The 14,752-nt window shown below is 27.9% G+C and overlaps 1 protein-coding gene and 1 long non-coding RNA gene across 13 annotated transcripts in view; one reads left to right on the top strand and one right to left on the bottom strand.

Moving 5' to 3' along the window:
- Window positions 1-12,072, top strand: part of LOC106690371 (uncharacterized) — a 50,457-nt gene extending 38,385 nt beyond the window's left edge. The window contains exon 3 of the long non-coding RNA XR_001344589.2: window positions 11,280-12,072. This is a non-coding gene — a long non-coding RNA (uncharacterized lncRNA). The remainder of the gene's footprint in view (window positions 1-11,279) is intronic.
- Window positions 7,223-14,752, bottom strand: part of Stacl (Stac-like) — a gene marked incomplete at its 5' end in the record, with an annotated part of 90,394 nt that continues 82,864 nt past the window's right edge. For 10 of the 12 annotated variants that reach the window (XM_067048783.1, XM_067048786.1, XM_067048788.1 and 7 more), the window contains 5 exon segments: window positions 7,223-9,739; window positions 10,176-10,333; window positions 10,755-10,932; window positions 12,067-12,149; window positions 12,216-12,361. In XM_067048783.1, coding sequence (XP_066904884.1) covers window positions 10,232-10,333; window positions 10,755-10,932; window positions 12,067-12,149; window positions 12,216-12,361 — 509 coding nt within the window. 12 annotated transcript variants of the gene reach the window in all.

Genomic DNA, 14,752 nt, shown 5'->3' with positions numbered 1-14,752 from the left:
GCCTATGTTTTTGGTCTGAGAATGGATAGTTTTCCCTTTACCCAGTTTACATGGTAAATATATAAAGAAAGGTAGATAAAGACATGGTAAACTTATAATCTTGCGATATTAATGACTAGTAGTTTTGAAAAAATGATATAAGGAATTTCTATTTGTAAAGTTGTAGAAGTAGGTCGAGTAGAGGAAAGGGTAGGTAGTCCAGTCAACTAAATAGGTCTTTTCTAACAACCACTGCTGACTATCCAGAACTACATGGAGCAAACACAGTACAGTATTTGGGAGAGAAAAACACGTACTACGCCTGCTTAGTACAGTTCCGAACAGTCAATCACAGAAGAGATTGTTGGAACAGACTTAGTGGAAAGAAGACAAAAGAGTGGAGTATTGGGAGGAGAATGTTTGCCACTGCGCATCTCTCCCCTCCCCTTTCCTTAACTCATCTTAGTTAATAACTATGGGGGTGACGGTAGCAGCTTGGTAACTCGCCTGTCTGCCAACCCATAGGTTGCAAGTTCGAGTCCTCAGCCCTCAGGATTTTTTCAAGCTTATAACTATACAAGACTCACCCACAGCTTCCGCTCACAGATAATCTTCCTCATAGGGGGAACATCTAACCACTGCACTTCCTTTACCCTTCTCAGCATTGTTCTGAGTTCCTCAAACTGTGACTGGATTATTCTTGAGATTACTGAGAGAGGGTATGAAACAGAGAGTATTAAATGCCATGGGCATGGGGATGTCGAATTGTCTTTTTTAATAGAAACTAAAAACTTGTGGCTTTTTTGGTATTGTACTGAATGGAAATAAAGCTATTATTATTATTATCATCTATTTTTTCTTGCTATTGCAGGTTGAGTATCTAAGGTGGGAGACTAGAAGTCCACTTTCATATTATTATTTTATTTTTCAAATATTTAAAAATTTTCTGACAATTCGTTCCGTACATCAATAGGTAATTTTTAACCATCTATGCTTGCTACTGTTGATTTTAGTATCAGCCCATTATTGTATTATTATTATGATTTGTTAATTCTTCTCGCAATCGTGGATTAAGAACTGAGGTGGGGAAATCACCTTCATATTTAAATTTAATTGAACATTTAAGGACTTCTGTACGATTCTCGATGCATCTAAGAGAAGTGCTTGTTGAGCCTCTCTTAGCTCGTGCGTGAAGTGGTTATTCCATTCCATCTGTTCCTGCCACTGTTGACTTCGGGATCAGACCATTTGTCAATATTATAACTGGCATTACCACTACACATTTTAAATGGTACAGCATCTTTAGTTCAGTAAGGGATGAAGGATTAGGAGCATAATATATGAAGTGGTTGTTTAGATCATCTGGTGTGACTGAAAAAGAACTGAGGTTGATGGATTCAGGCAGTAATAAAGTTCAGAGAATTTTTCCTTTGGATTTGGAGTCAGGATCATTGGAGAGGGATTGGTGGATGTGAAGAGATTAAATGTGTCGAACTGCGGTTTTTGCTTCAGTATGTAGTTGTCTGAAAGATTCATAATCTATTGGCTGTCATGTGCAACGAAATTCACCTCTTGCTGCTTCCCTTCTTTTAATCATTAACTTTATTTCATTGGTCAACCAAGGTGCAGTCAGACAGTATCAGGGTCGGTGTTTGGAGAGGAGCATGAGTGTCTAATATGGATAGGAGATTTGAGGTGAGGATGGAAACATAGGGTTGATGGAATCCTAGGAATATGTAATGTCCCATTGGATAGAATCTAGGTCAGATAGAATTGATTGGAATGAAAGGAGATCAAACAGTGGTAGGATACTACTTTTAGAGTAAAGGATTTCTTGAGTAGGAAATTCAAATTTAGATTTTGTGTTGATTTATACTTCAGGTGATATCAAAATAACTATTTAAACTATTTAATTTACTGAATGATATTCATTTGTTTTATTTGATTTATTATAGGTCTGTAACAACAACCACTTCTGGCTGTCTGGAATTGTATGGAGCAGATTTCAGGAGGCTAAACCCCTTCCTATGCATGCTCCGTACAGTTCTTGACAGTAAGAAGTAGTTGTTGGAACAGACCAATTACAGTATCATACAGGCATTGATGTTTTTTTGAGTTATTATGACACCAGCCTGGAGATTTTTAAGCTTCTGTTTTGCAAATCTTTAATGGTTGGTTATAATGAGAGGGATGGTAAAACCTGCTCTCTTTCAAAGGGAAAGTGAAGCCAAAAAGAGGAGAGTTGACTGTGGCCTCGGTGCTCAGTTTTAAGTTGAGGTCAATATACCTAGTGTTCATAAGCCCCCATTTTGACTTCAGTTTTCCTGAAAGCTTATCCTCTCAGTTATACTACTTTCTCCAAGGTGATACCCCACTGGGTTCCCTCTTTTCTGTACTTCTACCACCTTTTTTTTATAAATAAATTGTAGTGCTTCCCTCATTTTGCATAAAATCTAACATAATAAATAAATAATTACCTGAAATTTAAATTTATTTTATGGGCCACCAAGTTATATTCCACCTTAAGTATATATATATTAGAATATTGGAAGAAAAAAATCAGGATATAGTCATTTTTATCTTCTTAACTCATTGATGCAAGATAAAGCAGTCTGTCCACCTCTGGAAGCTATTGGCCTTAGCTCCAGTATTAAATGTACATTACGCAGAAAGAAAAATCAATAAGACCTCCCATTCTACTATTTTATCCAAGTTCATAGCTGTATTTCTGGGTTCTCTATAGAAAGCAATAGATAAATTTATCATTTGTCTCAATGCTGCTTGATTGATCGACACTGAGTTAGATTCATTGATGAGACAGTTATTCTGCAGGGAATAGTATTTCCTTATCAAGTTCTGAGTCCAAGGCCCTTTGTGATGAGTTTAGTGGTGTAGTTTGTGGAATTATACAGACAGAATTTTTTTCTATGGTGGAACAAAAACCATAATTTTTTTAATTATAACTTTTCCTTGTATATGTTCATGTGACGCAATCGAAATAAATATTGAAACTTTTGATAATTAAATTGTGTAAACATCTCTGTGGGGATAAAACTTACTTATACTTGAATTATTTAGAAAATGAAAATGTGAGGGATGCTTTATTAACAGAAAACTAATATTTTAAAAATTTATTTCTTCAGCACCCATGTAAAGGGATTTTGATACACAATCGTGCGTAGGAATGCTCTATTATTTCTTCTTTGATTACATGTGCTCAAGGTAACAGTTAGTACATAAAGATGACACACATTTGTTGTGAGCTATATGTGTCTTACAATGTAATTATTCTAAATGGATATTACAATTAAATGCTACTTTTAAATATTACAAACAGTAAACTAAATTGCCAATTCATTGTGGGTTCGACTGTACAATTGTTTGTGTAAGGGGAAGGGAATCTTTTAGAAACTAGTTAAAACATTTTTCATTACTTCATGGGTTAATGATTAGTTTCCTCTTATTTTTTAATTTATTTTTTATAGATAAATAACTATTTGTAAAATGTTACATCATTAAATTTAATATGAAATTTTCTCAACATAAGTAAACTTTATTTAATGATCAAACTAAACAATACACAATATAGGTAAAGGAATAACGGTCCAACATACACTTTTGTCCAAGCAAATAACAAACTTTTTAATTAGCACCTTAATAGGGTAGATAAAATATACTTTAAATGATACCTTATGAATACCTTTAAATGAGCACAATAATGGTAAACAATAATATACAATTATACAAAGACTATGAATATAATTCTGGTAAATTATTTTTGTTAAATTAAAATAACCAGTGTCTTTTTAAAATATTCATTTGGTCCATATATCACAATAAAATCTGAGTCACAATATATAAGAAAAATAAATAAATAAAAATTAGACAGTTAGAACACCCTGTAGTGCACACTTTAGTGCTTTCTGTTTATTATATATTTTGTAAGGCTTGTGCCAAGGCACAATTAAAAACAAATACTAATGACCAACAAGCTACTGAAAGTTTTATTAAATCTGAGGAATTTATTTTTAATTGTGGCCCCATGTAATTTTTTTTTCTTTTAAATAATGTTTGTCATGGAAAGATGAATTGACACACGAAGGAACGATTAAAACTGAGGTCATTATCTCATGTAAATGTCAAGTACTGTTGTTATGCTCAAAACAAAATGTGATTGTCGACAGAAAACTGCATTATTAATTAGTTTCATTCAATCAAAGCTCTGTATTTTTTATTATTTAACAAAATTAAAATGGACAAAATAAGATTGGGCCATATTTATGTATTATATCTATGAAATGACAAACTACCAAAGTATTAGTTCAACAACAAAAAATAGATTTCTCTACAGCTCGTCCACAAGAAGAAGCAGTAAATGAGAATAGTCTGCGAGAAGAGAAAAACAGTTGAACTCTAAATGACATGATTTTTAAAATTTTATGAAAGTATGAAAATTTGTTGTAAGCAATTTGAATGTGAACAAGAATTAGTATTCTTATGGGCGAGGTATAGTAAGAAATTTAAAGTGATCTTCAATTAAATTAAAAATAAATTATTAAAAGTACTGAGTAATAGTGAAAAAAACAAAACCTAAGTGGTAACATACATCAGCATACAACATAGATCAATACAAATAACTAATGGAATTATTCACTATTTTAAGACCGGTCCTCATTTAAAGATTTAATTACAAGTAATATTGAGATTGTGATTGAGATAAAAAAACAAAATTTTTGAAATTTCAAATCAAGAAACTGAATTAGAAATCTTTTCAGGTTTACATGAATTCCTCGGCATTACTCTAGTGAACAGGATGGTGTACTCATGATTTTATCTCTTTCGACAAAAATATAACTATAAATTTTGAAGTTATTTAAACTTGCTATGAAGGTTGTGCCATAGCTTTTTAGAAAATTGTAGCTTAGGACTGACTAAATTTTGATTTATCAAATACAAAGTAACTAGGACCTGATAAAAACTCAGCTTAAGGAAATTGAAAAAACAAAACTTTTTTGGAATACTTACTTAAGTGTATGGGGACCGGTTTTAACACTCATTAGTTGTAATTTTGAGAAGTGAAAACTCAAGAGATAGCATGATATATTAAATATATAAGTGATAATGAATTGAATATAAAAAGAAATCTTCTAGTTAATTATATTACTGTTAAAATGACATTAAATTTCTAAAAAATATAAAATTTTCATTAAACTCATTATTTTTTCTAATTGTAAGAACATACATAACCATTTTTAGGCCCAAAATCTCAAATTAAAAATTCAAGAACCTCAATTGTAACAATGTATGTATGTATGTATCCCAGGAAGAGTTAAATATATCTATTAATTCACACTTAGTCTAAATGTTTATACAAATATAGATAAGCATTAACTTTTGCATCACAGCAACAGTTATATAAAGAATATAGTATTTCAATATTAATTTATGTTTATCAATACAAATATATGTTGTGAAAGCGTGAGTATGCATTCTTTTAATAACAACTATATATATATACTTATATTCATTTCACTGAAATTTATAAAGGATTTTTTCTTTTTATTTAGGGCGGAAATATTTCATCTTTTCCAAAGTATTATTAAAATCTAAAGCAAAATTAATGTTATATCAATTAAATAAATTACATATTCAGTATTTTCTTAAGGGTACTTATGATATACTATATGGTGTCATTACAAACATTTATCTAATATTTTTTTATTTAATAAAATTACATTTGTTATTACTCTATTATATGAATTCTTTTTTTATATATAAAATATGAAAATGCTTGGAATACTTGTTTTCATGATAATAGTCGCTGATAATTATAGTTCTAAAGAATCAGTGACACAGTCATTAAATAACATAATAGAAATCCTTATGTATAAGTTTATTCTCATTTTATTTTTCTTTCCTTGGTATTTTTCAATCAAATAATGATAACTTTCTAATAAATACTTTCACTGTGGTCAATGATTTGAAAATTTATGGAGGTGCTGGCGGTCTATGATTGAATGATTAAAAATTGACCAAATTATGTGGTTTTTGGAATCTGTCTCCCTGTTATAACAAGTATATTTAAATGTAGTTAAAAATAAATATTATTTAAGTGAGAACTTTTTTCGAACAGATAATATATTATAATGAACAAGAAACATGGCCAATATTATATATTATCTTTAATTGTTAGCAGCAGAAAGTTACTTGTGTGGTTACCATGTTTTATGTTTAATACAGGTATAGGTATACCAATAACTTTACCTATACCTCGAAAAAAAAAAAGAAATCCACCTATACCCTTGTGGATACATTTTTAAAATTCAAAATGATTTACGTATACTTTGTCTATTGTTTAGTAATAACTTTGTATTATATTTTTATTTTAGACTTTTTAGACATCATGTAATCGTTATTATCACAAGACATAATTTTATGAATTTTACTTGTTGGACTAGACTTATTTCTGAATTTTTTTTCTAAAAAATAAAATATTAAGTCGGCTTCTGAGCTATTTATTTTAGTTCAAAGCAAGGTAAAAAAAAATATCATGCAAACATTTTTTTTTTTTTTTTTGCCACAGTGAAAGTTTTAATTTATTATAATTATTAATTTTTAACTATTAAATGATTTAATTTTTAAGTAGTTGGTGTATAAATAGTCATAACTTTCTTACATTTATTTGTATCATTTTTATGGAAATAAAGGTCTTTAGGAAAATTTGTTTATGTAATCCAAAAGATTAAAAATATATCTCAGTTATAAAATTAAAAAGATTAAAAATAAATAAATAAATAAAAATGAGAATTATTTTATACACACTAAATAATTCTATAACAAATTTAATTATATTAATAGAATTTCCAAAGTCCAACCTATAGGAGTACTACAGTTTAATTGAGTCCTATAAAAACAGTGATAGCAACAAATATACAAAAGGCAACTTAAAACTTTAAAAGGTATTTTCATCTCTTTATATGTACATATCAACATTTTACTTAATAATTGATAATTATATTATCTTTTATTAGCTATAATTACAAGCAGAGACAGAAAAAATTTATTTCAGAGAATAAATAAAATTAATTATATTTATATCTTACATGTATTTTAAAATGAACGATAATTTCTTAGTATTTGGAAGACAAATATTCGACATTAAATTTCAACAGTTGAAGATAAATACTTAATACTAAAAAAAAACAACATAAAATAAACTGTTTATTAAGTTGGTTTTGTCTGGACTTAATTTTCAACCATAGCGTGACTTTAAACTATGTATTTTTTTAAACATGAAAAAATTTCTGTATTGATAAATAATGTCTTATAACAAAATGGTTGTAAATAAATTTCAATATTACTATTAAGAAGGCATGCCCAATACTGATATTTCAAACCAGATAGCATTGCTTAAGAACTCAATTAATATTGAAAGTATCAATATTTTAAAAAATTCTGTTTTTATCGTTAGTCTCTTTTGATGTTAGTGGCTAAGGAAATTTCCAAACATTGAATAACTGAGTGTAATATTACTAAGCTTTACTGTGAGTTGGGGAGAGAGTTTTATTAGCAAAAAGAAATTGAATTTTTAATTTTGTTAGAATGCTCTATATTGGTTTTAAATAAAATAATTTTTTTAAACATATATTCAGGAGGCCCCTCATCTCCAAATTTTTTTATAATTGAATCCACATGGAACGGACACACTAGATAAGTATCTCAATGTACACCTTCAAGTACCAATAAAATGAACGAATAAGAACCAATAAAAGAAAAAAGGTAGTAACCAATTCGAATTATGTAACCACACGAAATGCCACATACTAATTTCATGTTTTTTCTGTTTTAGAGGGATCAGAAAAAAAACAAAACATATATTTAACTTATTGTATTTTCAACTCTCATTATCAACTCTTGTTTTTATTATTTGAATGTTAATAATAATGAAAAAAAAAAAATGATTTTTTATATTTTAACAAATTGTTTTACTACTGAAGTATTAATTATTATGAGCTGGTAGGTTAAAATAACTTCATAATGTAAAATACATTGTTAAGTTATTTATTTTTTTAACGGAATTTTTTATTTAACACAAATATCTTCTGTGATTAATGTCCTAATCATTAGCAGTGGTCAAGAGTGGTAGCTTTAAAATGGTTTTGTTTTCCATAATTTTATATCACTTAATTGAACTTATTATGTCAAAATCGATTGAACAATAAGCAAAAGTTCCCTGGCAGGATAAGACAGTCTAGATTAATTAGATAAAAAGTTAATAGTTATTGTAAAAATTAGCACTTTATTAGCCTGCAAGAAATGAAATTTTACTTGTTCTTTAGGAAAAAAGAAGGAAATAATTAATCTCTACCCACCAAATGGTAAATAAAATACAAATTTTCCACTCTTCCTTTTGAAAATCAAAGCTTAACGTCCATAAGTGCAATTATTTTGTTGGCACAATGGTCTCCCCTATTTCTTCAAAATTAGAAAAAAGAAAAAAATTGTAAGATCAAATAATAATAATAAAAATATTAAATTAAAACAGTCTTGGAAAAATAACGTGAATTATTGATTAAATCAATAGTATTTAAGATATCAGAAATAATCACAATAAAATAATTATAAATATTCAAGGAAAGTTGAAGATCAATCTTTTTTATTATCTTTAAACTGTCACTTTATTTTACTATAGGAAAAACTTTTTTTCATAAAATTAGGTTATGGTAGTGAAGCTCAGAGTAAAAAAAATCGATGAATCTTTTTGTGCTGAGGAACTAAATTTATAAAATTTAATTGTTGTTTACTTTTAACTAACGTTGAATATGCTGAAAATTATAATAATTTGCAAACCAACAACGCAATTATGTTAATGTATAGCACTGCATTGTATTCAGTGAATTGAAACATAACTATGAATAAAATACCCCCACAAGCACAAAAATTATCAGCAACTTTAACTATCGGTGTAAATCTAATTTAATATTCTAAGTTAAGAATCTTTTTTTTTTTTATCATATTTAGGATTTCTTAATACTACATGTAAGTCTTCAAACATTTAAAATCATTTCTTTTACAAATATGATTTCTTGATGTTAATCAACAAATGGTTCCAATTAATTACCCTTTGAATGAACCATAAAGCACCATAGCTAACAAACTTACAATTGATCAAACTCACATTTACAATTCTTACAATGCTTTTTTTAAGATTTTTAACATTACTTCCGAAAATTAGATAATATTAATCATTGCCATAATTAATTATCAATACATCAATTTTTTATTTTATTATTTTTTTTTTATTTTTTTTTTTAAGTTATAAAAATCTGTTTCAATACCAAGAAAGTAATTAGGTTGGATTGAAAAAAACAACAACCTATAACCATTTTTTGTTATGATACAAAATCAAATTCATTTCCATGAAATAAAATTAAAAATATTCCATGAAAATGTAAATTCAATAACCATTTTTTTGGTCATAATACTTTTTTAACATTTAAAATTTAACCTTTCAGAAGTAAAACTTTTAATTATTTAACCAATTAGGAGAGGTCTGGAGAGAGAAGTGAAGTTTCTCATGCTTCGAGCTCTAGGTCGGCCCCTAACAGTGAAAGGGCTTAGAGCTAGCTGAGGGGTATTAGGAACGCCCAAAGGTCGATGTGATGAGGGAATAGGTATTTTAATATAATTTCCATTGTCATCTCTGAGACTAGAAAGAAAAGCAGACTTTGTAGAAGGAGTCCCATAGCTTGGATAGTACCTGAAAAAATTAAATAATTGATTATTATAGACCTTAACTTTAATGAAGTAGGAAAATAATTCTGATATAATAATTAGATGGTAACTTATTTTCATTCAGAAATGGTAACAATGAGTTACAGTTTCTAGTATCTGTTCTTCATTTTTTTTTTTTTTTTTAATGAGTAGGAGATTGTATTTTTGCAGTGAATAGAGATAAATAATATCAATCATGACATAACTTCTTTATTTTTTATAAAAAAGAAAAAAAAATGAAAAGAAATTTCTGAGTACATTGTTTTTACATGTTTAAGTTTAATTTGATTGTTGATAGACAACATTATTACTTAAAGAACTATAAACCTCTTCAAATAAACATTTGTTGTTTTTGTTCCAAGTTTCAGATATTTATGATAATTTATTGAGATAAAATTAAATTAATGGTGTATAATAACTACCTTTCTGATAGAGGAAGGTACTTATCAAACCAAGATGACTCGCACAACAACGCGGGTCACACTGCTGTCAGATATTTAACAGGACAAACCCCTTGTCGGTTGTCACTACAGCGAATCATCACCATACCATCCACTTCATCACCAATTTGAATGACAATCTAAAATATTTGTTATTTAAGACTTTAAGTGCTACAAAATTCAAAATAACTATAGTTATTTTAATAAAAAGTAACTCTTAATTAAATTATAAAGGATAGGTCAAGCCTATTACAAAATTTCTACTGGTGCCAAATAGTTAACATTTTTTTTTTTAATCAGGCATGTCAGAAAAACGAATGACTACAGTTCCTAAAGAATGTGCCAAAGGAAAGGTGGAGGAAAACAAATCACTGAATTACACTTTATTGTTCATTTTAAAAACTACTTTAAGTGCTGTAACCAATCATATATTGTTCATTTTCTTTCTTTATTTATTGTTATTTTATAAACTAATTTGAGTACTGTAGCCAATTATATATATAATAGAAGCTATAAAACAGCCAAAATTAAAAGATTAAAACATTTAATGAGAATTATCACCTGATCTCGTAACAACATATTATCTCCAACTTGAAGGTTGTGTTTCACCTGCAATGGTGTTTCTCCAGGTTGAAGTTTTGCTACATATTGACTTGGAAAATATCCTACACGTCCTAGGCATTTTCCTCGCCACCAATCTGGATCTGATGTATCGATCACCGTAACTTTATAGCCAGCCCTAAACAAACAAGTACATGACATTACAATTAAACTGTTATTTGGATTAGTCATCTTGAAAATAAAGTAATGATCATAATGTAAATTAATTATACAATGTAAAATATATTAAAAAAAAACATTGAATTGATCTTTTTATGCATAAACAAAGAACATTTTATATTATATTAATGTGTAAACTATTTTATGATTCAGAGGTTTGAAAGGAAAGACATCATAAGGTTATAAAACAATTTTTAATGTGTTTACATCCTGTTTTAAGTTAAAAGAATCTTAAAAAAAAAAATAACTATAATTTTATTTTCACAATTATGATTATAATTTTTTGTTTATGGTCCTTTGTCGAAGAGAATATTCCCTGAGAAAAGAGAAGTATCCAAGCGAACAAAAATAATATACTAGAACAAATTCCTTCCAATTCTTATAAATGCCAGTGAATCGAGGTGCACTATTTGAGAAGAGTTGAGTGCTGAATAAAACTACATATTTGAGAACAGCCCAATAAGAACCAACATAGATGCAAGATCATCATAAGAGCTTCTTATGGAATATCCACTATGGTGGTTTGGACATATTTTGGGAATGTTGGGGGACCATGTGGGAAGAAATAAATATGAGACCAGAATGAATGGAAGAAGGAGGTAGAGGGGAAAACCTTGTAAGACGTAAGAGTGAAGGAGGAAGAGGAATAAGGAACATTGACTTGTTAGAAGAGGGAGCTCATTAAGAACAGGGGCACTTGGATCAGGCTCCTCACACTCCTTTGCAGTAAATAGAGACGCTGGAAAAAGAAGAATGTAACGGTACTTTTGTTTAAAAATTATAATATCAACTAAAGTTTTAGATGAATTCTTATTGTACTCTTTTTTTTTTTATATATATTGACGTATTCTGGAGACGTGCATTGCAAAAATATAATCAGCAACAAAATCTCATCAGATTGAAACATTCCACCTCACCTCTAAGTTGGATTACTTAATTTTTTTGAACCACTATTAATTGACTAATTAACTTCTCAATGGGGGGTTACATGGTGCAATTGAAAATTAGAGATTTAAGTATTTAACCCAACAAACAACCATAATAGCATGCATCAGAATGACCAGATATAAAATAGTATAGGTTTATAACTCACTTCAGATCAAGTTCATCAGAATGTCTTGATTTAAAATTGTATAGTACAACATACAAATTCGTCGGGAGAAGACGGTGAGGTTTCTGAAATAAGATAACATTATTAAAAATATTCTGCTTTGGTTAAAAGAAGTAAATTAAGACACACACTTTATTTAAGTCCCTCACAGGAGATGGGCAAGGAGAGGTACTAGCACTTGAAACAGATTTTTCATTATCGTCAGGCAATTCCACTGAACTCATACGCATATTCCTTGCTGACAGAAGTCTTCTGTTGTGTACTGGACTAGAAGGAGCTGAAATCATAGTATATAATTATGCTGTCTTAGAAAAGATAAAGCATCCCAAACATTGTAAAATTTCGCAAAGAAAGAAATGATATTAAGAGGTCTTCTAGAATGTCAATAATCAATAAACTCAGGAAAGTTTGTGTGTTCAAGATATCATTTTCAAAGTAATCAATTTGTTATAGAAACTAAAAAAACATTATCAGTAAGCATTTGAAATTATTCTTTATTCTGTCAGTTTTATAATTTTTTTATATACCATTGTTCCAGAAGCAGAAAAATATTTTAATCACAAAATTAAATATAATTCTTTAAAAAACTTGATTTAGAAGTTTTATTTTTCAAGAACATAATATATAAATGAACTATAAAATATTTCAATTTCTATGAAGCTAATGAATACTTCAGTTTCCATGAAGCTAATAAATACTTCAATTTTATTTACTAGAGTGCCATGAGTAAATTCTTCAATTGACTCATTTTTAATAGTATGATTATAACTATATCATTCAAGGCAGACATTTTTTAGGCAGAGTATTTTTAGAAATACATTGTTCATAGGTTAATAATATAGTAAAGACTGGATGCTTAATTATTCCTGAAAAGACCTCTTAATTTTCTATAATTTTAATATAGGAAAAACTAGATCCTAAATTTCATGTACAATAGTAGTATAAATTAAATTAATATTTTCTAGAGAATAATAATAACCAAAAAACTAACTACTTCTATTTCTATTATTTATTATTAGTAATAATTTCAGATATATATTTCTAAGGTACCTGGCTTACGTCTTTTTTGTTCTGCCCTAAAACTAATTGTTTTATTCATTTTAAAATTTGATAATAACATTCTTATTCAATGACTTTAAAATGTAAACTTGAAATTGGTAATACATAATCCATTATTTTTGTATGAATAATTTATTTAAGTATACAATTAAAAAAATAAGTTTTTAAAAGGAAATAAATAAAAGCACTTCAGATACTACCAAAATAATTTACTAATCAAGTTAATTTAAAACTGCTTGATTTTCTATCGCTAGCTGCTGCATTACATCAAAACTATGTTTTATGAGAGAGCAAGCTTATCTCTTGTAAATATTATAACTGGGACTAATGGGTAAAAGAGGCAATATATAAAAAATTAATGCAACATTATAAACGAATCTGTTTACAGCGTTACTTGACCAATAGGTGTCCCTCCATGGGTCCTTTCTGTAAGTTCGGTGGCAACGTTTGAATGAATCACAATGTGATGTAACTGGAAATATTTTTTAAAACATCAAAAGTCAGCAGCTAGGTTACTACATGTCCTTTTGCCTCAATTTTTGAACTGATATAGCAAGAGGAGTTCTTGTCAATTGTTTCTTGTAAAGATTCATAATATTATAAAGAAACTACTATTTTGTAATGTACAGCAGAGGTGGCCCACTTCTAATATTTTATTACATATAAACTAAAATCACTTTTTTGTCTTGATGTCCATTTCTGTTGTACAGAACAATGTCATCATAGCATTCATCTAGGTTATCAGGGGATAAGTCAAAAAAATGTAACCCATATATATTGTCGTGATATTTTAGGTCTCTTGTTAAATAAAAACAAAAAGATTAACTGTTACCATGAACAGAACATACACATTGTAAATTGAACAATTAAAATTTAATAATACGAGAAAAAGTTTATTAATGTTAATTGTGTGGAGAAAACATGGTTACTTCAATGATAAAAGAAAATACATGTGTTTAATATGAAAATAATTAAATTTATTTTATAAGTCTAAATTATGAATTATTTACGATTTATAAATAATTCTTTTAAAATAAAATCTTAATTAAACATTATTAACTGCGTATAAATACTTTTTTTTTAAATATAGGATTATTTGACATTTTAAATAGTGTAGTATTAATGCATTGTGTTGATCAATAACATTTATTTAATCATTTTAAAGTGAAATAAGTGTTTCGTTTTTGGTTTGTAAATTTAAATTTTTGACCATAAGAATAATTTTTGTGAAGTTATTTTTAATGGTTGGAAATTCATTAAATGTTAATTACGATAAATAGACAACATGATTAAACAGTAAACTGTATTAAATGTGATCATCATAATAAAAAAGGATTTGAACAGAAAAATGTTAAAATCAATGTAAGTGTAGTTATGAAGGAGAAATAATTTTAAGGTATTATCATAAAGAAATCATCTCATTCAGCAGTGACGTTCATTGAAGACTCAACCACCAATTATAAAAATTTTTAATTGGTATTATTTTATGTTTAACATTAATATTTATGTGTTATCTTTTAAGTTTTTTGTTTTCATATAGGAAATGATATATATTATACAAATAGCTTATGTTTTCTCCTATGTTCAAATATATCTCAATATAAATAAC

The sequence above is a fragment of the Halyomorpha halys genome, unplaced genomic scaffold, assembly GCF_000696795.3.
Source record: "Halyomorpha halys isolate HHAL.00 unplaced genomic scaffold, Hhal_1.1 Scaffold1682.1, whole genome shotgun sequence".
NCBI classification, from domain to species: domain Eukaryota; kingdom Metazoa; phylum Arthropoda; class Insecta; order Hemiptera; family Pentatomidae; genus Halyomorpha; species Halyomorpha halys.
The sequence above is the reverse complement of the archived record's forward strand: the minus strand, read 5'-3'. Positions and strand labels throughout refer to the sequence as shown.